Raw genomic sequence first — 23,932 nt, 5'->3', positions numbered from 1 at the left:
GATCATCTGGAAACTAAAGCAAAAGCAGTGATCTAATCTTTGTAGAAGAAGGCACACTGTTTGTAGAGAAGGAATATCAAGTTGACCATCTGACCCTCAACCTTGAGGTCTGGCATTTTTATTCAGTCATCAGGCTTACCCTGTTACCTGTAGTAGTAACTGTATTTTGATAGCCACACAATATGCTTTCTGTGCTACACTCCCATTGAGATAAGATCCCCTCATTTTCAAAACAGATATGCATGTCTCATTTTTAAAGCAGGCTTGAATATCTGGGTGACTAGCACTGGCCAGCACTCATTTTGCAAATCACTGTATTCCATAATGAAACAGTCACAACTGAGGCATACTAACCCACTGGTAGGCCAGCCCAGTCCTCCCTGACATGGAAAGTTTACCACTCTTTATAATTACTAATTGACACTAAAACCTTAAATTTCTGAAAGACTGATGAGGCAGATCCCAACATAGGTCCTCAAATGATAAAAATGATCTGTAGCATTTTCAGCAATTCCAGAAGTGAGAGAGACACTTTTATTCCTTTATGAACTGTCAGCATGCCAAAGCAGGTAGACTTTTCCCATGGAAGGTGGTAACATAAAGAATAGAGTCAGGAGAGCTTCCAAAGGTATCCCAGACATTTTCAAACAGCTAACACAGGACCAGAGAACAAAGAGCATTGGTATGATACTACCAATAGGTTGTGGGTGAGTGAGTGATGAATGAATGAATGAATGAATGAATGTAGATATGGGAAGGGGTGAGTTTCATGCCTGGCTTAGTCAAATGTTGCTTCTATAATAAATAACTTGAAAGTGGAAGACGTAGCTTCAGTCAGAATTTTCTCTCAATTGTTAAACCAAGAAAAACAATCTGTTATTGTGGAGAGGGATTGTCTTTGTTTAAGGCGGGTGACACTCTGAAGTGGCTTTTCAGTAAAATCTTAGAGGTAGGCATCTCTGTAAGAGGAACAGATAGAGGGAAGTGGTTAAGAGCAGGGGCTTTGGCATGAGGCAAATCTTGGTGGATTTCCAACTCCAGCCTTTGCTGGTTGGATGGCCTTACAGAAGATTAACATCGCTGAGCTTCTGTTTTCTTATCTGTAGTATGAATGATAAAATCTACCTCAAAATATTATTGGGAAGATTGAGTGAGGATATCCACAGCACTCATAGTCCACAGCTACACTCAGACCTGACTACTCTGATGAATAGAGTGCCGGCCTTGTCTCAGGCCCTGCCTCTTGGACCTCTGTTAGTGTGAAGAGTGCTCCATCAAACTTCTCAGAACAGATGTTGGCAACCTTTTCAAAGCCCACACTCAATGACAACCTTGGATTCTCTCCCACCTCCCATCCCACTTCTTTTTGGTCATGAAGCCTTTTTCCCTCCACCTCCTACACTCCCCTCCGCAGTAATACGTTTCCTAGTCTCCATCTTCCTTGCCACTCATACAGATTAGATCCTGATAATCATAACTCACATACATTACCTTCAGGTCCTAAATTCTTTCTTTCTGTCTCTCTCTACTCCACTGCCTTAGTGCCTGGTTTCCAGAATTAATTTTATAAATTCCATTTCTGAACTTGTCACTTCCTTAATTGCCTCCACAATGACCTTATTCCAAAATTTAGTCCCAGCTAGCCTTACATTTGAATCCACCTCCACTCCACCTACCAAAAGATCCTGCTCATTCCCTTCTCTGGGCATTTTCTCATGAAAATTAATTTGCAGAAATCTTTACCCAGTTCTCTGTTGGGTGAGCAACAACTCTTCTAAGCCCTCGCTACATTAGAACCCCCTGAGAGTAGTTCTCTTTCCTGTGCTGTCATAGCACTTTGTGATGTCATTATCACAGCACCTTTAAATTCCCATTGCGACTATTACTGAGCTGCTGCTTGGTGCCAGATGCATATTAGATGCTCTCATACATATATTAGTTACTCCAACAATATCCTTTTCAGAGCTTTCAACTCTTACAAGTAAATAATCAAGGCTCCAGGAGGCTTAGTAACATGCCAGAGTTCACATAGCACCTATGTGGCAGAGTTGGCAGTGAACACGTGATGGAAGATCCCACGTCCTCTCGTCACAGAAGCACGACCTTCTCAAGTGGTCACATGGTGGCTGTTTATGAATTAGCCTCCAGAACCAGAATGTGCTCTCTTGGAAGAATTAGGTGTATTCAAACGAGGTGTATTTTAATCTTCTTTGCATCACCAGCTCTTTCCCAGGGATCATGCGTATTACAAATACCCAGTAAGTGTTTGTTCAATGGAAGAATGAGCTTTGTGTACACGAGTGAGGGTTGAACGTATCTTTTTGGAGGATCGATTCTGGAAGGGGTTGCAGGACATTGATTCTCAAACATCTAGTGGGCAGGCGGTGTGCTGAGGCTGTGAACAGGAACAGAGTGGCTCCATCTCCAACCCTGACCAGGGCCATGTGGCTGTACCAAATGACCACATCAGTGAGCCTAGTCTCCTAGGCCATCTCTATCACCATCTTAGCTTGCAATCCTGTCCTTAAGGGGAATGACTGGTTACATGTAGTCCCTTGGGAAGTCATTTGTCACTTGTCTAAAGCTCTCCTCATTTTCATTTTGAAAGAAAATCTCCATCACATGGCACCCACCCAACCGGTCATCTCTCAGTCTTTTCCTTCTGAAGACTGCAAGTGAAATGGAACCAGAGAAAAGCTGCATCCCCACAGGGATGCCTTTCGATGCAGGCTGAACATAGCTGCCAAAACATCCTGTGACTTCAGGGCCTCGGTTTGCTTCGTGTTTGAAAAACAACATCTGTGAAGCAAGTGTCCCCAACAAGGATAATCAATATCAGAACTTGCGCACATCTGAAACCTTGTAAAAGCATGAGGTAACTCAGCATCTGTCAGAATAAGAAAGAGCATCTTGGTCTCCTGACTTGTCTGCTTGGGCCTCATGCCCTAGAGGAGCTTTCTGCTAACTGAGGTCCCTGCTGCTCTGTTGGGGGCAGACATAGTTGATCAAAGTCCCGGATGGCTGGGTTTAGTTACTTCCATCAGGGTCTTCAAGGTCCAGAATAATTTCAAGGTCAGACAGTGTTTTGCTAATTACTTCATTGTAAGCATATTTTTAAATGATCTTGTGGGTGCAGAGTTTCCAGGTGTCTAGATGTCTATTCTCAGGGAAGCTTTCTTAGTCACCTTTCTCAATCCTGTTGAAAAAAAAAATTTCACTGCTTTTCTACCAGCTGATGAGTCATCCAGCATATCTCATATTAGCTCTGCTCTTGAGGTTGCCTGTGGGCAAATTGGAGCCCATTCTGCAGCACAATTTTGCTGCTGAGCTATTACAGGAGATCTAATTAAATTAAGCCATAAGGCAGGAGAAAACTGTGCCATGACCTTCATAATCTGTGAAACCTTTAATCGTTTGCCAAGCATCAATTCCCTAAAACTGGGGACTGCAGCACATCACCAGGAGATGAAATCCTAAAATGGAAATTGTGATTGTTTACAATGTGCACAGGGACACTGTGCTACAAAACCAGAGTGCACCAGGGGGTGAAGCCAAAGCACTGGGTATGTGGAGGAGTACACGGTGCACAATGACCTTGAAATCTGAATTAGCTCCTGCTAATTGGATGGAGCGAACTCTCATTTCCATTTCTGAATTTGTAAAACTGTTTTCTCAGGGAAAAAGAAACATCTGCTTCACTGGGCTAACTCAGCTCTGTGGAAGTTTGCCTTCCTGTGTTTTGGTGTAGCTGGGTGAGCAAAAGGACACTCTATTTTGGTGGCAGAACCTGGAACCCAGCTTTCTGATGGCACACACCCTCCCTCAACTAGCTTTCCCAGGGGAGTTCTCCACAGGCAGGCCAGGACGAACCAAAGCTAGCTGGGTTGCTAAGCTTGGAGCACTGTCTATCCCCTTCTCATTGCCATACAAGCTAGCTTTCCTACACAAGAAATTTACCACCAATAAAGATGTGATATTTATTGAGCACTCACTATGTGGCAAAGTACCTTATGAAAGCCGGCACATACAATAATTTTCTTGCTGAAGCCGCACAGTGAATCCAAGGCTTATGGATGTTAAATTGCCCAAATTTCCCAAGTATAAGAGGAAGGACTCAAACCCAGACCTTGTTGGTTTCAGAATTCATGTTTTTTACACAATATTATTCTTTTAAAAAAATATGTGCATTTTTTATTGATTTCAGAGAGAAAAGGAGAGGGAGAGAGAGATAGAAACAACAATGATGAGAATCACTGATCGGCTGCCTCCTGCACACCCCACACTGAGGATCAAGCCCACAACCTGGGCTTGTGCCCTGACCTGGAATTGAACTGTGACCTCCTGGTTCATAGGTCAATGCTCAACCACTGAGCCATGCCAGCTGGGCTACACAATATTATTCTTGTATCATAATGTAGGCTGGGTCTAGGGAGAGCTTCACTATACTTTCCAGCTTTCAGAATGGAATGTGGGTATATGAATATGGGCAAGAAAGAGCAGAAGGTTTCTACTCCTCACATTTTCTTTAAGTCTGAGTAGCAGCAGGGCCAAATGACGACCAAAGAGTGGCCAGTTGCTCTTCTCAAGTCTTCACCTTATTCACGTTATTGGCTGGGAAATTATGGGAAAGCTCAATATTTTTACATATTTAAGATGTGAGTTCAAAGGGAAGAGTTATAATAATCTAAATGGCTTATTCAAAATCTTTTGGACCTTGATTTTATAAGGAAAATTAACCAGTAATTTCGTCTTGGAGCTGGGATATTCTGACCTCATATATTTAATCATGTCCAAGCTCCTGAGATAGTCATACTTCAATGTCTCCTTATCGACCTGGTACATTTCAGGTGCAGAATTGATGATGTCAGGGGCAATGCGGTATCTGCTACCATGATGCTGTGCACAATGCTGGCCCCGTCAGGCATCACCAAATAGACAGCAAAGGAGATTAGTTCTGAGTGTGACAAACATAGAATTCATCAGGGGTTGCAGCTGTGATAAGTTCACTGTCAGTGATACCCCAATGCACTAAAATTAAAAAAAAAAGTCTCTGTAAGCGTTTCCTATCCATTTTCTTCTGAAGTTTAAAGTTGCATAAATTTCCATTAGTAGGTCACCATATTTCTGAACTTGTACATTAACCAGTAAAACTTAACTACTCTGTACATGGTTATATTATTTTAATCTTTGGGTAACTAAATTCGAGGTCAGTCTTAGACTCACTAAGATAAACAACCACAATAAAAGCTTTACTTTTAAATAGACCATCTGACAGATCTCTTTTTAATTGATCAAGAAGACTGCACTTCTAGACTAGGTAAACTATTGGGAAAAGAAATCTTGTATGGTCAAAGGTAGATTATTTTTTCTCTCCCTTGCATCTAGTTATATTACATTAACCTGTGAAACAGAATCATCCAGAAATACAGAAATATCACTGAATACTCAGTCTTGCAAATTGCCCTTCTATCTGGAATGACAAATTATATATTCCACCGACTTCTAGAGCATGTTGGTTTAATATTTTACTCAAACTGTGCATTAAAAAACTTTTTTGAAAGCTTGTTATATGCAAGGCTTTCTTTGTACCTTTTCAAATGATTAGGGACTTAGGTTGGTTTAAATGCAATAGTCACGTGGCTCCCACACATGGCATTTCCTATCTTCCTTATTCTGCATGGTGAGACTTCTTTATAAAACTGATCTAGTTGAACAGTAATAATTAAAAGGCGTTATTTCCAGGGTCTTTCAAAGAAGTGGAGGAGAAAAGGGAGAATAGATATGAAGGGCTAATTTTAAGCCATGGAGAGGAAGTCAAAATCAAATGAGAAAGGTACATGAAGTAGTCATGTATTCACTATAAAATCTAATCTACCATGGGGCTCTGTCTCTTAGACTCTGACCTCTAATTGTCTTAGCAAATTTCTTTCCCCTCTCTTAGGCTTCTAACTTTGTTTTGATGACCGACAGGCTACCATTTTCTTGATGTTGGTTTTAAAAATGCCTGTGATCACCCAGATTCCTCACATGCTTGTCAGCCTCTGTAAATATCCTGAACTCTAGTTGCCAGTGATTTATTTTCTAGATATTCAGCATCTGCCATCTTCCAGGCACTGAGCTGGGCACTGGATGTACGTAGAGAACAATGCCCTCAAGAGTACATGACCTCCTAGGGGAGGACTTTCAGTTAATCAGAAGTTGTGAGCTAGATGAAAAAATACTATGGTGTGCTATGAGACAGCAAAGGAGGAGCCCTTTACATCTGGAAAAGGTAGAAATTTCATGGAAGGATTCCAAAACAAGGACACCCTCTTTACTCGGGGAAAGAGTAGAGAGGTTTGTTGGAAGGATAAGTGGAGAAGGGAGTTTCTGTAAAGTGATGTGGTCTACACCAGGGCAGGGATTTATAACAAGCACAACACTGTGTGGTTGTTTAAGATATGTGGGTGACTGAATGTTGCATCCCAAATGATTTTAAGAACTAGCATGAAATAAACCTCAATGCACCAATCCTTCTGTTTCCCAAATAGATTTCCCATCGCTCTAACACTTGCTGGCCTCCCTTTTTGTCAGAGAGCAGGTTTTGACTCAGACATGATAGCGGTCAACATGATCTTTTTAGAACTTAATTACACTGTTCAGTTTTTATTATATAAATTTTTTACAGTTTTATTTTTATTGTGGCAACTGATTTGTTTTCCATTCACAGCTTTGATACAAAGTTTCATTTGAAATGACTTTATTTTAGTTAAAAATGAGGTTAATGAGCACAATATGCAAAAAATAATACAGGTGGTACTGTGGACACGACAATCACCATGAAGTTGATCTGCCAATGAACAGAGTTTGATAAACACCGGTGTGGTGTATTTGGGAAACAGGAAGTCATAAGATGGAATGAAGGGTGAGAATGGATGCCAAGCTACAAGAGTTTGGCAGAAATAGGCCTGTGAAGAGCATCCTGGGTCAGGCTGAGGAGTTGAGCTTCATGGGGAGACATGGAAAGCTTTAACCAGGAGAATGGTTCAATAAGGTTTGCAACTTATAAGAGAACTTTCTAGCAGAATGTGAAGGATGTCCCATAGGAGCTGAAGGAAGCAGACCAGTTAGGAGGCTAATGGGGCCCAATGGAAGAGGCTGACCAAGGGTGAAGCAGTGGGGCTCTGAAGGGAGGGAGGGGTGTGTTTGACATATCCATGGTACAGTCACCATTATCACTGGTTAGATATGGAGGAAGAGACCTAGAATATTGCTCAGGTTCTAGTATGGTCAATGTTTTCTCTTAACCAGATGAGGGGCTATTTTCCCTTACTTGCTTCTTTGCTTGATAATTGACATGATTTTGACTCTAACTGGAGCTGTACATTTCAATAGGTTGGTGTTAACATTTTAGCAGGAAGAATCCAAGGTTCTTCCCTCAGATTCCTGACTAGAGATCTAACTCCTCAAACAAAGCAGAACTCAAAATGTGTGGTGGAGTAAGCATCTTTTCACATTGTGAAAGACAATTTAGTCAAGCAGATAATGGAGAAGATGCAATGCTGTGTGGTTTGTCTTCAAGTTTTCAAAGTGGACTACATCAAATAAAAAAGGACTTCTAGTTTCATAAAATCACTTTAAATCCTAAATCCCATAGTTTCTGACTATGTTCAGAGTGTGAAGTTATATGGCTTTATGACTTCAGACGTTTTGAAATCAAAGGGATCAAAGAAGGGCTATGAACTAAGGAGTTACTAGGGAGGCCTTTGTTTTGCAAAAAAAGAGAAAATCTAAAGGGAGAGTGAGGTCTTTGTGGAGACATTCTTGTATGATGTCAGATTCATCTCACAACTGGAAGGAACCTGGCTGCTGAGAATTGAGGAGCTCAGAACAAGTGGCTCTCCCACGTGGCATTTCCTATCATCCTTATTCTTCATGGTGAGGCTCTAGGACCCAAGAGGAAGTTGTCTGTTTTATAACCTTATTGATTAGTAAAGTACACACCAATGGTGAAGATGAAAAGTTCATGTTAGACTCAACTGTGAGAAATGAGAAGGGCTCTAGAAAATGACCCTAACCTGAAGTCTCTCTGAGTGTCTCACTTCAAAAGAAGGGCTCAAGATCAGGCAAGAAGGATTCACCTAATGAAAGTCACAGAATAGAAGACAAGTGTTAGCTTAACTCATGATGGTAATTTATAATTAAGAAATATAATGCTTATATCTAGATTATTTTTTAAAAAATAAGAAAACTTCCTTATTTTTTAAAACATAAAGACAACTTTATTTCAATGCAATACATTTTTATTTAAATGAAGGATGCTATGTGGACAATTATATGAGACTCTCTTACTATTAACAATGTCTATGCCATGAGCCTGGTGATATATATCATAAGACCAAGCCACCTGCCACCCTTGATGGAGAATAAAATTTTAAAGGATTGAATCAAACAAACGTAAATCTATAAATTATTAATTGCTTTGGACCCAAGACAAGAATTCTGTTTTATGCATAGAGTGAAGAGTGAGTAGAACCTTAAAAACTTTTGGTTGGGTAATGGGAGCAGCTGAGAAACATCTATAAACCAAGTGGTTACTTACGTTTAGGAATTAATCTGAGACTTAACTCCTCTGATGTTGTTGCCCTGCAGGCAGACCTTTTGCTGGGCCTTTGGACTACAGTTTAAAAAATGAAATATGTCTAAACATTCTGGGTGCAAACTAAGGCAAATGGTGTGCATAGGCATCCTATATATTTAGGATCTTTTTGTCTGTTTGTCTTAGTAGATATTTGCAATGAAGTTTGAAGGTGGAATTATGAAAACTGTATAAAGAGTTATGTCTTAGTAAATTTCTGTGAATTATAATGAAACATTAATAGAATAAGACACTGAAATTAGAGACTTCATGTAAAACGGTATGGCTACACAAGAAGCAAACGTAAAATACATGAAGTTATTGAGCTGCAACTTTAATGCTGGTTAGTGATTATGCTGCACAACATATAGTTCTTATAAAAAGGGAATTTCCTTGTTGCAAATAATTGCTTACTACACTGGAGAAATGATATGTTTATTTGATCAGTGTGTGCAATGTAGAGTATGTCATTTAGAACTGAGAAACTTAGGTTCCAAATCTTAAGAATCTGGAAGGGAAAAAGCAATGAAAGGTAGTATTTGAAAATCACTATGGGGTGGACATTTTATGGCTTCCTTACATGTGCTCAAATTTATCGCCACCACATCCCAGCCTTGTGAAGTCCGTTGAATTGCCATGTTAGAGATCGGGAAATAAGCTTGAAGAAGGAAATCGTGCAAATTCACAAAGTTGCTAAGTGCTATACTCTTTCTGCTGCAGGTGTTACCTACATATTGAAACTGAGAATTCATTCCCATGGCTACACTTCATTTCCTTAGGAAGCTCTGTTTAGGGAAAGGTACATAGAGCCAAGCAAATTGGGTTCTAGAGTATCTCTAAACCTAAGTCAGAGGGGCTCTCTGTCTTTCAAATAGGAACTTGGTTTTGGTTGTAACATGTACTGTCCATGTAATCAAAAATCAAAAATGAAAGATTTGTTTGTTCTTGGGTCAGAGGGTTGGGAGGAGTATGGTCAGTAGAAATAAGAATTGTAGTCAGAAAACTTTGATATTACTATTATCTCTGCAACTCACTTGTGTGTAGCTTCAGTAAAGATTTTTACTTCCCTGAGCCTAAATTGTCCTCATCATGTATTATATCAATATCCTAGAAGGTCAAAAGTGAGAATGAAAAGGAGATAAAGGATGTTTTAAGTCATAAAATGTGATAAAATGTTACTTATACTTAACAGGTTATTTTTCTGCTTATGAGCAAATCTATACAAGCTATAAATGATGCTTACATCTACAAATAATTCTCTAACCTCTTCAGCATGCTGTGGGGTGGGAAGGGATGTTGTTTCCTCCATCAAATTGTCTCAATAAGTCAGTTTGAAGGGGAAGGGTTAGAAAAAGATCCTGGGTGGAACCATTGCCACATTTTGTCTCCTCTTTAGGAATTACTGGTTTCCTTCTCCTACTCTGTTCTTAAAAGAATCAGGTAGATCATGATGGTTTTCCTCCAGGTAACAAAGTCCTTTCCTATTTTCCTTATGGATGATATTTTGGAACTCACTGAAGTGCAAAACCAATAGCTCACCAGAGAGGTACAACAACCGCAGTCTCAGGATGTCAACAGGAGCATAACATGGAGGATTGGGCCCAGCTAATTGACCAACAACAGCCGGAAAGGTTAGAAATACTGCTGTTTTTGTAGCAGTAGGATGGTTCTGTCTTTTATAAACTGAAAGCATTTCTATTTCCTACCAAATTAATCATTTGGACTAATAGTTTTCATAAGTTTATTTCATGCTATCCATTTCAGGGAGGGCTGGCCAAAGATGGAGTGCAGACTGATTCACATGAGGCCAAACAACGCCCATTCCTTCCAGCATCCTAAATCTCTAGATTTCAGAATTGCCTCTCTTAACCCCAAATCCTTAACATTGAGTCCTCTTATCATTAATCATCAGGACAGAGAGCAAAGAAATCAAATGATGGGGAAGACACTACATTGGAAAGATAGATTGTTTGCTAGTTTGGAGAGCTGGCCTGAGTTTGACATTCAAGAGTCTACATGGTTGAAGTGAATGGAGAATAGTAACAATTATCCAGATATTTAATTTGGCTATATGTGTATCTTCACTCTCTCCATACCTCCCTCCACCATACATGCATCTGCCTCAAATATAGCTTTGGTACCCAATTTTAAACAGAAATCACTAAGACAGCTTGTAGTTTTCAATCTGGGAGATGGTCAAAGCCTCAGCTTAAATTTGAAGACATAGGAAAATGCCTTCATCTTTAATTTTTAAATTCTGCTCAATCCTTGATTTTCTTAATTGAATAGGTGAAAGAATGTGGTGGCTTTGGGTTAGTGTGTGTTCAGCATTTGTGTGTGTGTGTGCATGTAAATCACAGTTGACACAAGTGCGAGGTTTCTGAATAGTTTTGAAAATTTAGTAATGTAAATAGTAAAACTAGCATAAAGTTCACTCTGACTCTTCTAGACATCCAGACTGTTTTGGAGAGGACACTACTGGAACTGTTGGTAGGTAACATGAATCATGTGTTTGACATGCAAGAGTCTACAGGGTTGAAGTGAATGGAGAATAGTAACAATTATCCAGATATTTAATTTGGCTGTATGTGATGTTGATGGGAAGCCTCAGGTATCATCAGACTTCAAAGGGGGCCACTGTATACCCCAAAGGATTGCTGACCTCTTCTTGCCCTTATCCTGTTTGGAATATTGAGTAAAATGCTTGAAATATATAAAGAGTACCACCCATGCAAATAACTATTCGTTAAAATATGGCTTTTGTTTAGGCTAATTTCAGTAAGAAAAGTAATATCCTCATTTCTGTGAGTTTTAGGATATGGGACATTTCTCATGCATACGCCCTTCCCTGAGGAGTAAGATGGACACTGAGTTTAACTTATTGATAGAACAAGGGGAATGAGCCCAATTTAGCCTTATCTCCTCTTAAAACAGTGAATCATTAAATTAAGAGCCTGATGGAAAATAAATTGACTGAAGCGATAGGAAGCTTAGCATGGCCAGGTTCTGACTGGCTGCTTTGAGGCCATGGTGGCCATCAGACTATTTGAATGATAATTACAAGTTTTCCTCTCATGACTGCATGGGTTGCCATGTTGACATTTCCATTAGTCTGAAGAAGTTTCTTGCTGTTACTACAGAACATGTTAACAACCAAGACCCAGTGATCATGCCTAGAATGTCCTCTCTGACATGCTATTGTGTGTATTGGGTGGGGGGGTGGCATCATATTGCTTGGGTGTGGCCCCTTAAACAAGGAATACAGTGGCAAGAAGAATCAATAGGCAGCAGATGACTCAAGAATAGACAGTGAGGCCAAAGCAAAGCACAGACAAGATGATGTGGGGTCCATGGAACACATTCCTATATTAGCACATCTGTCGCAGGAACACGAAAGGTGCTGGTCTAACAGACTGAAACGTTAGTCTGCTGAGCAACACTCCCAGGTCTCCACAGAGTGGCATTTTTATTGCAGTATTTCGTTCATGGAAAATGAACAAAACTTTAAATAAATCACAATTACTTATTGCTTAGTATTTTGGATAAGGAATTCTTTAGTTTATCAGTACCCCCACGGCTTTCAAATGTGCATTCTTCAAATAGTTTCAATTACATATACATTCTTTCTCCTGAACAATAAATTATTCTTTAAAAAAAGAAAAAGATACATAATTTTAAAGTGAAGAAAAACAAAAAACATATATTTTTGACATTTACCTTAAACTTATATGAAAACAACTCTATGTTAGATGCTTAAATATAAATAATAAAGGACATTATGTTATTTACAATGTTATACAGTAAGTTGAGAGAGTAAAATTCTGACATTAACTCATAAAGACAGTAAATGATTTAGGAAAACATCTAAGTAATGTACATGGTGTATTTACAAAAGAATATATAATAGAACTTGTGAAATGTGGCCATTTCCCTTTGCCTGCATTTCTCTTCAGTTTTTCATGGGCCTTTGTAGATAGAAATCTCATCTCTGTGGCTGGTGGAATGCAGCCAGTGCTAAATAATAAAACTAGCCTTCCTTATTTTCACCAATGTGAGCTGTGCCCCTTTTAACTCCAGGCCAGAAAAAAATAGGAATAATTACTGAGCAAGTTACCCTGGATAAACTCCACCTGTATCAAGACAGTCACACTTAAACAAGGAAGCTACAGCATGTTGGTGTCTGAAAAACATTCACATACACCCTGGTAGAGTGTTAGTTTGTAGAAAGCATGAGGCTGTCCAGGTACTCTTGGAAAAAAGTCATACCAGGCAAGAAGGGAGAGTAGGATAGTAAAGGAATCTCGAGTGAGAAAAAGAAGTTTGCATATACTATGTTCCACTGCATACCCCTCATTAGGACATGATTTCCAGGGGGCAGAGCGGCTGTGGAACTTCTGGGCAATTACCCAAAAACCCACAGAAGCTTTTCATTCGCTGGGAACACAGGTTCACCCTCCTTTGAATGGCCACAGCACTGCCTGAGTTTATAAACAGGGTGGGTGGTTGAGAGCCACGTGGCAGTTAAACATCATAGAGATGCCCCTGTGAACACAAATCCGGTGGCCGCAGAAGGTAGCCCTGAGGAGTCAGCTGGCCTTTCTTATCAAGGGAAGCTCTTGTTTTACAGGTAATGCTGTCCCGAATAACGCCCCCCCTCTGTGAGTGACTAGAATCAAATTGGAAAGAAACTTTCCTCTTATCCTAGGTTTTCATATATATTTTGTAACCTGAAAATTTACAACAATTTTCATGTTGTTCATTGCTCTCGATAGATTTTATTTATTCTTGAAATTATTCAGAATGAGACATGTGAATACTCCTAAGTCTGTAGAATTAGAAGCAAAAGTTGTAGTTTTAATTTGTGATAGGAATTTTTTATGGAAATAGTCCAAGACTGACTCAAAGGCAATATTTGAATAACTTATAGAACCTCTTTGGGTTGACTGTCTTCTTCCTCCTGCCGTGAGCTTACTCATGTCTACAGACCTGGGAAATCAGTGCAACTTGTGCAGCCTGACAGGGGCCCCTCCATGTGGATTAACAAGCTGATGAGGGCACTGCTGGGCACAGAGGAAGTGATATGTGAACAGTGAAGGGCAGCCTGGGATATCAAATACTCAGAGTAACTTTAAAGACCTGCAATCAATCAGGCATCTCTGTGGATTGTAGAAACATGTAGGAGCTCAATGACATGACTCATGCCCAGCCTACATTTTTCTTCTAAGACCTACCTGCATGTATCTTCTCCCCTTAACCTTTAACATAGAAATTTGGTGAAGAAATAGGTTCAGTTCACCTGCCAACAAGCAGCATTGACTTCACCCCTGGTATTTTGGACCCCTTGCTAACCTGTTCCCCATTTTTTCACATGGCTCCCAGGAGTCTACTTGGAACCTCAGTAAAGCTCCAGCCAGATTCGGCAGGTATCAGGTAAAATGGGAGCCTGCAATTTTTACAAAAAGCTATTGTTTTCCTGAATTAGCAGTTCTTTCAAATGTTAATACCTATAGGCCTTCCTTGGATTTACAATCCCAAGAGAACATGCAAAGTTTAGACCCATCTTAGTCCTGTTTTGCGAGAGTAAAGCAAAAACAAAGGAGGAAATGGGTGATACAGGCTGGGAATCAAGAGGTCAGTACACAGGAGGGGGTCGTGTTTCTGCAGGGAAAGGTGCAATCTTTCCAACACTATTGATGTTGCCTGATGAAGCATCACTCTCAGAATGTTCTTACTAGTCACAAATCACATGCATGCTGGCCATTCCTGACAAAACTGTTCATGCATAGTCATGACCTAATCAAGGCGACATTGAAAAGCAAGAGGAAACTAATGAGGAGAAAGGAGTGGTCAACAAAACTGTTTAAAATTGCAACCCATGCCACACATCAGCCCTCCACCTGTGTCTTCTACCAATCCCTCCTCTGGACACTCTATTTCCCTATGATGACCAGTCACCACTAGGCACAGCAGGCACGTTTCCCTCTAGGCATTTCAGACAAGTGCTGAGTGTGCTGTTGGAGCTGGGGTGTTTGTGCCATCGCATGTCTCTTTCAAGCCAAGAAGACAGAACCAATCACTAGCTCCAAAATCAGTGAAAAATGCAAGTCAGGAATGATTGCACCTTGCCCAGCCCTGGTTTGATCTTCAACTAGATGTGCCGTTGTGTCATTCCCCCAGAGAGAAAGTGACATTGAGTCCTCTGATAAGGTGTTGGTCTTACCCTAATAGCAAGCCAGACCCCATTTTCTCTGCTACCCTCCAAACTGTGGCTTTTTTGTCAAGAAAAATAAATTGAAATAAAATAAGTGATAGCTCCTCTTAGTGAGAGCAAGCTGTCTTCTGATGAATAATATAGTTATTTTAAAAATCACAATATTACTTTCTTCCTAATATTTAACATTACTTAATGCAGTTTCCTGCTGTAATTAATAGTAGCATGCTGTTGGATCTACTATTATCTCAGAGCCCAGTGAAGCAAACCTTTGGCTGGCAGAGTAGACACGACTCATTTCATAGACTGAAAGCAAAAGAAAACTTCGTACAGAAGAGAGGAGTATTTGGATGGATGTGCCATTACAAGACGTACTGATTGGGTGCTACTTTAAGCAAACGGAGGAACAGTGGCAAGTCTTGCAAATCATACATCCAGTCAACATCATAATGCAATGCACAAGAAGCCAGCGAAAACAGAATATATGGGAGGTTTTGCTGAAATACTGTGGAAAAGCAATCACGGTAACGGTACAAAACTTGCTCTCGACATAACATAACATAAAGGCACCATTGATATCTTTCTCATTTGGAAATACTGTAAAAAATTGCTACATATGGCACATAACACATTTTTACATACATATATTTAATTTATAAAAGTTTTTTTTTCCTGTTTTCTATTTGCAGAACTGCTAAAATAAAATAAATTGTTTAATTTAAGGTGGAATACTTTATTATATAAAATAAAGTTTTACAGGTGTATCTATGTGTTTATTTAGGTTTTTATACAGCGATAGGGTCTTGGTTAGCAATTACACTAGACAGCCTGGCCTGCAGATCCTCCTGTGTCGAGAAGCGGCCTGCTGGGTTAGTCCTGCTCTCGGCCAGGCGGAAGGCAGGTGCTGCCTCGAGACTGGCTGCCAGGGGGTTCTGTATGCCCAGAAAAGGGGTGGCTTCACCTACTCTTTCATCTTCTGTTTCGCTCTCTGAGTTACTGCTCTCAGCGCTTGTGTTGCTGTCCATTTCCAACCTGTTGGCAATGTGGCCATTGGGCTTGGTTCTTTTGGCCCGCCGGCTGTTGGTGAGTTTCTTAACAGGCTCTTGAGCTGGCTCGTACTCCTGGGTCGTTTCATACTCCTCATCCTCCACTATCCTCAAGGGACTAGGGGGCAGGCTGCTGCTCTCATGCGCGGGGTTGTGGTGGAAGGAGTTGAATTGCTGAGGGTGGTGGTCATACTTCTCCCGCAGCCGTGGTGGTGTCACCAGAAGCAGAGGTCTCTCTTCTTCCACAAAGGGGCTGACTGCCATAGAGGGCATGGACACCGTCGTGCTGGACACAGGTGCAGACATTTCCGAAGGGGGCGATTTGGGGGAGCTTGGCGTGTGGAAATCTACAGGTGACATACGAGCCGGGGTGGTCATTGCTGACACATACCTGTGTGAGCACAGAATACCCCGCATAAGTGTGGTGGAATAAGAGGAGTCATAGAGTAGGGAGGGGAAGGGGACAGAGGTCACGATATTATATAATCAGAGAACAAAGAATTTCTGTTCATCGTATACTTCTTGGATTTTTACACTAGGACATTCGGTACCCTTGGAATCTCAAGTTATGAAGCCAAGAGTTTCCTTACAGGAGTACATGCACAGATCAGCTACATGGCCTAGCTCATCAAAGCTTTAAGGATTTTCAATCTCATCATGATTGTAAATAAAAACATGAGTCAAGTTTAGAGGGCACGAGGTCCTGGGAACCTGTTAGTTTGTAAGGACCAAGGCTGAGGGATTTGTAAGGGAAAGAAGTATTACTTAAATACTATACCTTCCTAAAGGCCAAGGGGTCTTAGAGAATGAAGCCCAAATGGGGAATGGAGGAAGATCTAAGATGAGTTGCTGAGAGCTGGATCTGCATGCATTTGGATCTGTGTGCCTTGTTTCTCCTTAGCTCAGCTATAAGGTTATGTCTTATAAAAAAAAAAGAGCATAGTGACTTAGATTTATTCTTGATAACAGTGTAACATATTTGTGTGCTTTAAATTTTTCCATGAAATGCTACTTCTTAACATTCAATTTGCAACTATCCATCCCAGTGACCAAGACATCCAAAGGTAAGCCTGAGAGAACCTTACATTGGCTTCACAGTATATTAAACAATCTCTGGTCTACCTTTCTTCCAAAGCTTAGAGCTGCATCAGTCTTTGGCTCATCTTTGTGACTGCTCAAGGTCTGCTGTACCATGTTACCTTATGTCATGTTATGGCTGATAATGCTCATTGAATCTTTTTGTTAAGACATTGAGTGCAATGTTTTTACCATATCATGCTTTATCCCCCCGGGAATAAGAAGACCTGACTTGGCACTGGAGAAGACATGTGGCTTATTGACAGTCACATTTCTCAGCTTTTGATAAAAATGTTACCGATGCATAGCGCTAGATGACTCTTTTTTTCACATTGGTGTTCTCAGAGTCTAATTTGACACGACCTGTGATGACTCAGGACAGCACCATCTGAACATTAGCTAACAGGAACCTATTAACTTTCCTGCTTTCAGCCATGATTCAGAGTTATATGAATGTGAGACCTAGCTGTGTCTAAAATGGGAGAGTGTCTAGAGGTTGAACTACTTGGGGCCTGAATCTTCAGACTTTTTGCTTTATGAGTACTTAACTTTAGCTCTCTGAGAAATGCTAATCCAAATTTAACCAAACACATAAAAGTGATTTATCTTTTCATGATTCTAGAGACTATCTGGGATATTCAAGGAAGTCTACCACAGTAGGGAAATGTCATTCTTTAAAGATAAATGTCACATGTAGTAAGAAAGAATTGATCCCTAAACTCTTTCAGGTTTCAAAAAAGACTAAAACAGAATAGATAGACTTTTTAAATACACAAATGTATAATTATATGTATATCTAAGAGTAATGTTTTAAACCAGTTTTGGACAATGCCTTATTTTTCATCCATGAACAGAGCAACCTTTAATTCCATAAAGCTTTGAAATACCAGTTTGGGATATTTCATAGAAAGGCCATTGGAGAAGTGATTAGCAGGTTCTATATGACCTATAAGCCCCAAACTGGTCATCTTTTGTCTTAAGTACTTCCCAAGCGAAGAGTGGAAAGAGTCTACCAAACTATTTCCACCCATGTAAATACCAAATACATATTTGACATTATGTAAAGCTTTGAACAAATGGTCAAAGATTAGACTGAGATGATACAGTAAACAAGCAGACAAAACCCCTCTGGATTTGAAAACAAACAAGTGACAGCTTACTGGTAGGCTAGAAATGCTGGTTGGGTATAACTCTCTCCCAGTTTAGGTGAAAATGGATAGAGAATCTATAAATTTAGTATTTCTATAAAGCATCTCTTTCAGTTTACTTTCCTCTGTTCTTTATTTTACCTTTCCTATAATTCCCCAACCCAATCCAATACCCCCAGAAAAAAAGCCAAAACATTCTGGAATAAAGGGCCTTATGAGAGGCAATATCTACTTTGAAAACCACCTGTGAAGACTGTCAGACGCAGCATATAAAAGATTTATTTATTCATCCCTTCTTGGAATTTCATAAAAGGGATCATCTATGGTGGAACGCAAGCAGTTGTTCCCCATGAGAGTCAGCAGTGACATAGCCCTTGATTTGATTTAACTGAGGCTGGAAGGTAAGACGAGTTAGCACATGAGAACACGAGGTCAGTTCGACTAGAGTTTGGATAACTGGCAAATTGGAATTCTAGAAGGGTCCTTATCAATCACTGGTGCCATCTCTCTAAAGTGACAACTGAGGAAACAAATCCCGAGTGGGGCTGAGCCTAAGGCCGGACCTAGGAACTCCAAGTTGGCTGCACCTTCCACATCAAATCATTCCAGCTCGTTAAGAGTCTGTTGCCTGTTGGCCACTGGGACGAGGTGAGAAGCTCAGAAGAAATGAGTTCAGTCAAACAGAAAGATGACTTCATCAACTAGGAGCACTCCTAGAACAGGCAACTGCTGCCCCTTATTCTCATTAGAGTAGATTTCCTTAGGTGAGACCGCAGGTGCTCATGGGGGTTCGCTTACTGGGGTTCTTTCTCCTCTGCAGTAGCTTTGCCCTTCAGTTTTACCTTTCGCTATGAGGAGAGTCTCGGTAGGAGTCAGGGGTTTCTCTGGCATGCCTGAGGAAGCTGTTACATTCACGAGGGCCTCCCATGCCATTAAGACGTCCTCTTGGGCCCCCAGTTGGGCTGCTGTGCCTACTGTTTTCTACTGATGACATCATGATTACAGAGTGGCTTTCAGAAATGATGCTTTCGGTGTGTCCGTTGCTCCAGCTAGAGGGGAAATGTGGAAGGCAAAGATATTTTTTAGAAAATTATGTGCAAAAATGGAAATGAAGAGAATGACCAGACAAACATTTCAAATTGTCCATGCATCAGTCATTCACTATAACATAACTTGTCTCAGAATAGAATTGTTATAAAGACACTTGCTATAGAAAGGATCTTGATTTAGATTGGTTTTGTAAGGACACAGGTTATTCGTTTGTTCACTCATTCAACACATTTATCAAATATCACTATGTGCTAAGTGTTCTTATAATCATTCTGATCTTGACAGCTTAGGTTAAGGAAATATTTGTCCAAGTGAGCTACATTTGGAAGTCTAGTGTTGCCTTTGGTTGCACTCAGATATTGGTCACCAGGGCATTTGCTAATTTAGGGTTCACCTATTTAATCGATTTCTCATGTGTATTTCCCAGGGAAATTCAATCAATGGGAGAAGTCAACTTCTAAGTATGATGTAGCATCTAAGACAGAGTTTTCCCAGTATAGCAATTCAGTGAGTGGTTGGGCAAGAGTAAAGACAATCTCTAAAATAGGGAACAACTCTCGAGGTAGGTCTCATTTCCCCTTGTTTGATGATGAAAAAAATGAAGGCTCAAATTTAAACAGCAATCAAATGGCAGAGCCAGGTGATGTCCAAAGTCTGTTTTTGTCCCACAGCATACATTTAACTATACTTCACTGCCCCATACATGTGTCCTGTGCCTTTCTTAGGCAATGACAGCACAAGGAAATTGACAAAAATTCATTCCCGGAGGAACCACACAATTGTTTTTTTCTCATACCTGTGACTCGGAGTCTGGGTGACAGTAGTGGAATGATGAGTTGTAGAGGTATAGTGACTGGTGGAAAAAGATGTCTCCACTTCTCTTTCAACAATATGCTCACTAGAGATGACATTTTTAGATACGTATTGCTGGATAAACAAAGAGACACAACTTGAAGATTCAGGTAAGTCAAAACATTAGCACTGTCACACAAAAATATCTGTTCTAGCACACATAATAAACAGTACATTTCTTCATAATAAATTTCTTTTCTCCAATGTCCAGATGGAAAATCCTATTCTGGTTACTGTGGCCTTTAGATTCAGTGAGTGGAGTTAATAAGTTACTCTTTGGACGTGTTCTCAATAGAGGTCCTACAGTCAGAACTGCTCATTATCCATTTTTTTTTTTAGTTTGTTTCTAGTTGATAACATGACTAGAATTCAGTAAAAATATTTGTCCAATATTCATTTTTTTTTGTCATGGTTGTTACAAGTGAAAGAAGAATTTGTTTAAAGTCTCTATATTTTGGATCTACCACTGTTTTACAATTTCCTAGTGTCTACATTGCCCAAATGATACCACTGGAATTTTTAAATTGTCAGTAGTAAGAGTAGTGAGGCTACTGAGAGATGGGAAGGATGTACAGAAGTTGTTAAGGTCACACATCTGAGAAAGCACATAATACATAGAGGATCCAAATGCAGTGCAAGTACATTCTATTTCATTTTCATCATCAAATCACAGTAGCTATTTACTGTCTTCTCAGCGGGAGAGGCACATTCTGAAGTTGTCTTAAATACTATTTGTATTTACACCAAATTAAGTTAAATAGAGGATGAGGCAAAGAAAAGAATACCCTCAAATGAAATAGGGTTTTGTAATCTGATGGGCGGTGAGCGCTAAAATAACCTCATATATTCATGGAAACCCAAAAAAATGCAACTTAAATTATGCTTGAAATTCTAACTGGTTCTCTTGGAGGAAAGGTTATTCCATGTGGAATCCCTGGGACGTGCGGCTAGCTGGCTTTAAGGAAAAGATGGTGGCGTCACACATAATGAGCTACTTCCAGTCTGGGTACCATTTCACTCTTTCTCCTGGAAGGCAGTGTAAGCTCAGTGTATCTAATGAAAATAACATTTAACACTTATTCAACACTCATTAAATGCCACTGGGCTAAGTGTTTTATGTAGGTTCTCTTATTTAATGCTAGCAAGAACATTCTGAAGTAAGTATTATTTTTAGGCCTGTTTTCATGATGAACAAATAGGGTTTAGAAAGGTTAAAGCCTAAAGTCACACAGTGTGTGAGCCATGAATGGAATCCAGGCAGTCATTCCACTTCCTACATCTTGTAACTTTCTTAGTGACAGCATATAGGTGTGTCTGTAGTGAGTGCATTGATCGACCATGCAGATCATTCTAATGAGCACTGATGGGGGTGGAAGCAGCAAAGCATCCTAATGTATCTGCACCTGACTCTACCAGCCTCCTGTAGGTCTCTGTTACAAGACTTACTGGTGGTTTAGAAACCACCCACTCTGAACTTGGGTCCATGATATATTTGCTCCACACAAAATATACCTTTTTCTATAGAATAGAAAATGGTAGTGCAATACAATCTTCAAGCTTTGCTTATAAAAAGTAAAAAATCAGAAAGAAATGATGAAAACAGGAAGAATGAGGGTGGAATAGGAATAGAAAGAGCAACACTTCAAAAGCCAGGGAAACTGAGTCCAGTTCTGGCCCTTCTCTGTTAAAAAAATAAAAAAAAAGGAAGATTTGAAGGTGATATCAAAAGACTTTGCGGGATCTAATATTCTATGACTCAGTTATATTTCAAAGCCTGGTAAATTTTAAACAAAGGACTTGAGTGGTGAAGGGTAGGTTTCATCAGGAGGGTGTGGCATCACGTAGACAGAGTCAGGGAATAGAAAGCAAATGTTCCTCCAGTTTTGTTGAGAAGCAAGTTTGATAAGTCACTTGACCTTTCCTGCCCTAATTTCTTCCTTTGTAAATCAGAATCCGCAAATCATCGGGCACGGTGAAGCCGCCAGTAAAATCACTCTAAAGCCCTCAGCTCCGTTCTCAGTACTAATCAGTGAGAGGCTGGAGCAGCCTTCATTTCCAAATTAGAAAAATAAAACATTTCCTTCTGATTCTTGTATCATTCATTTTCTAATTTTCCTTTGTGTTTTTCTTTTCTTTCTTCCAGCTACGGCCTCCCCGCAGAACAAACCCAACATTATTATTCCAACCCCTTAATGAACACTTCAGGGGAGGAAATGTGCTGGTTTTACAGTAACCAAATCCGCTTTAAAAAATGTCCCCATTATTTTCTCCTGGCAAAACCTTGGATTCCTGGAAGCCGCGGAGATTAATGGCAGCAGCTAAGAGCTTTAGAAAATAAACTGCAAGGTGCCTGAACAGAGGGGAGATGCTCAGCGTATCCACAGCCAGAGTCAACATACATTCACCAGCTGCACGTTCTCGGGGGGTGGGTTGGGGTGGTGAGGCCCGTTGGCGATGTTGACCATGTTGTTGCGCTCGGACCGAAGACTCTGCCGAAGCCGATCGTGAAGCTTTTTCCGCTGTTTCCTGCGTATGGAAAAGGGAGCATTTACTTTTTTCTATTGCTTACATTCCTTATTTCAGTCAATTCCTTATTTCACCAACACATAATCCGGGCAGTGGCTTGGTGGTGAGGGAGTGGGGGGGAGGGTGTGCCATTTCATCTTAGAATCTGCCTGTGGGCAGCTGCGGAACCACACACATTCTAGTAACCAATAGGTGTAAGAAGCTGATCGGGCTTCTTACAGAAATGAAACCGGACTGCTGAGAGAGAAGACAGACAGAGGAGAAGATGGGGTAAGTCGGGTTGATATTTGGCTCAAACCCCATCGTCGCTAATCCACCCATCTGGGCCTAAGTCTTACAGGTGGTCATTTGTCTTAGGCAACAACTTGCGCTGTGCAATTGACAGAGCTGATTTCATTTGTAATTTTGCCTGTTGGCCTTTAGAAAACGCAGTTAGTTTTGAATCTGCACGTGATCCATGGTGTGTGTGCGTGCATAGTACTGTACACGAGTGAAAACGTGCATATTTGGCCTGTAGATTTGGGCACAATTGTAACAGAATTGTACTTTGGCAACTGGTTTTTTTTTATGACTAGGTATTAAAATATCTAAAAAGACTCTTAAGGGAACAGGTTAAGGGGGAAAAAAGAAGGACCTATGTAACACTTTCAACAATAAAGATTTAAAATAAATAAATAAATAAATAAATAAATAAATAAATAACTCTTAAGGTGACTCCATGAAGGCTTATCTCTGTCGCTTACTCAATTCTGGCACACAGCTCTGGGGTTGTAGGAAAACTCCATCTATGCCCTGGATTTTATGGACTAAAAGCACTGTCTTCGTTCCTCACCACAACATTCAGATCATAACAATATCCCCATGACTTGCTTTGGCAAGAAAATTTATGTGATGAAGCAACAAAACAAAACTGTTACTATTTGTTTAGACTTGAAGTGGAGGTCATACGTCAGAAAGTGGAGGGAATTTGTGTCACAAAGTGATTACATTTGTTAATATGGACCCAGTTTAAAGGATCAAAAATAGTGAACACAAATCTGTTTTAATATTTTCCCTTTTGTTCTTCCAAAGCAAGTTTCCCTTGACTTTCCTCTCAGAAGATTCCTTTTGTACATCTCACACTCATGAGCATCTGAGCTGGAAACTTCATTGGATGGAATTAAAAAAATAATCAGGCGAATGCTCAGAAAACGGCATCTCAAATGCCACCAAAGTGTTTCCTTTATCTTCGAGTGGTAATTGCAAACTGGACGTGTCCCCAGCAGTGTTTGACAAGTGCACTTCTTGCACCCGCCACCCTCCTCTCACATCCACATGCGCACACACGTGCACACGTGTGGGCCCCATACAAGCCTGCCCGCCCAGCCCTTTCTCTGGTCAGGGGGCTGTGGTCACTCATCAGAAG

The 23,932-nt window shown here is 40.3% G+C and overlaps 1 protein-coding gene across 12 annotated transcripts in view; it reads right to left on the bottom strand.

Moving 5' to 3' along the window:
* Positions 1-8,238: 8,238 nt before the first annotated feature.
* Positions 8,239-23,932, bottom strand: part of NRG1 (neuregulin 1) — a 998,992-nt gene continuing 983,298 nt past the window's right edge. For 8 of the 12 annotated variants that reach the window (XM_036302056.1, XM_036302058.1, XM_036302060.1 and 5 more), the window contains 4 exons: positions 22,401-22,527; positions 19,946-20,076; positions 18,942-19,148; positions 8,239-16,265 (listed from right to left, as the gene is read on the bottom strand). In XM_036302056.1, the coding sequence (XP_036157949.1) occupies positions 15,614-16,265; positions 18,942-19,148; positions 19,946-20,076; positions 22,401-22,527 (1,117 nt within the window). In that variant the 3' untranslated portion in view covers positions 8,239-15,613. Of the gene's footprint in view, positions 16,266-16,652; positions 16,795-18,897; positions 19,149-19,945; positions 20,077-22,400; positions 22,528-23,932 lie in introns of all 12 variants that reach the window. The other 4 variants (XM_036302064.1, XM_036302062.1, XM_036302061.1 and 1 more) reach the window with 2 other exon arrangements.

The sequence above is a fragment of the Myotis myotis genome, unplaced genomic scaffold (genome assembly GCF_014108235.1).
Source record: "Myotis myotis isolate mMyoMyo1 unplaced genomic scaffold, mMyoMyo1.p scaffold_m19_p_3, whole genome shotgun sequence".
Taxonomy (NCBI): domain Eukaryota; kingdom Metazoa; phylum Chordata; class Mammalia; order Chiroptera; family Vespertilionidae; genus Myotis; species Myotis myotis.
The sequence above is the reverse complement of the archived record's forward strand: the minus strand, read 5'-3'. Positions and strand labels throughout refer to the sequence as shown.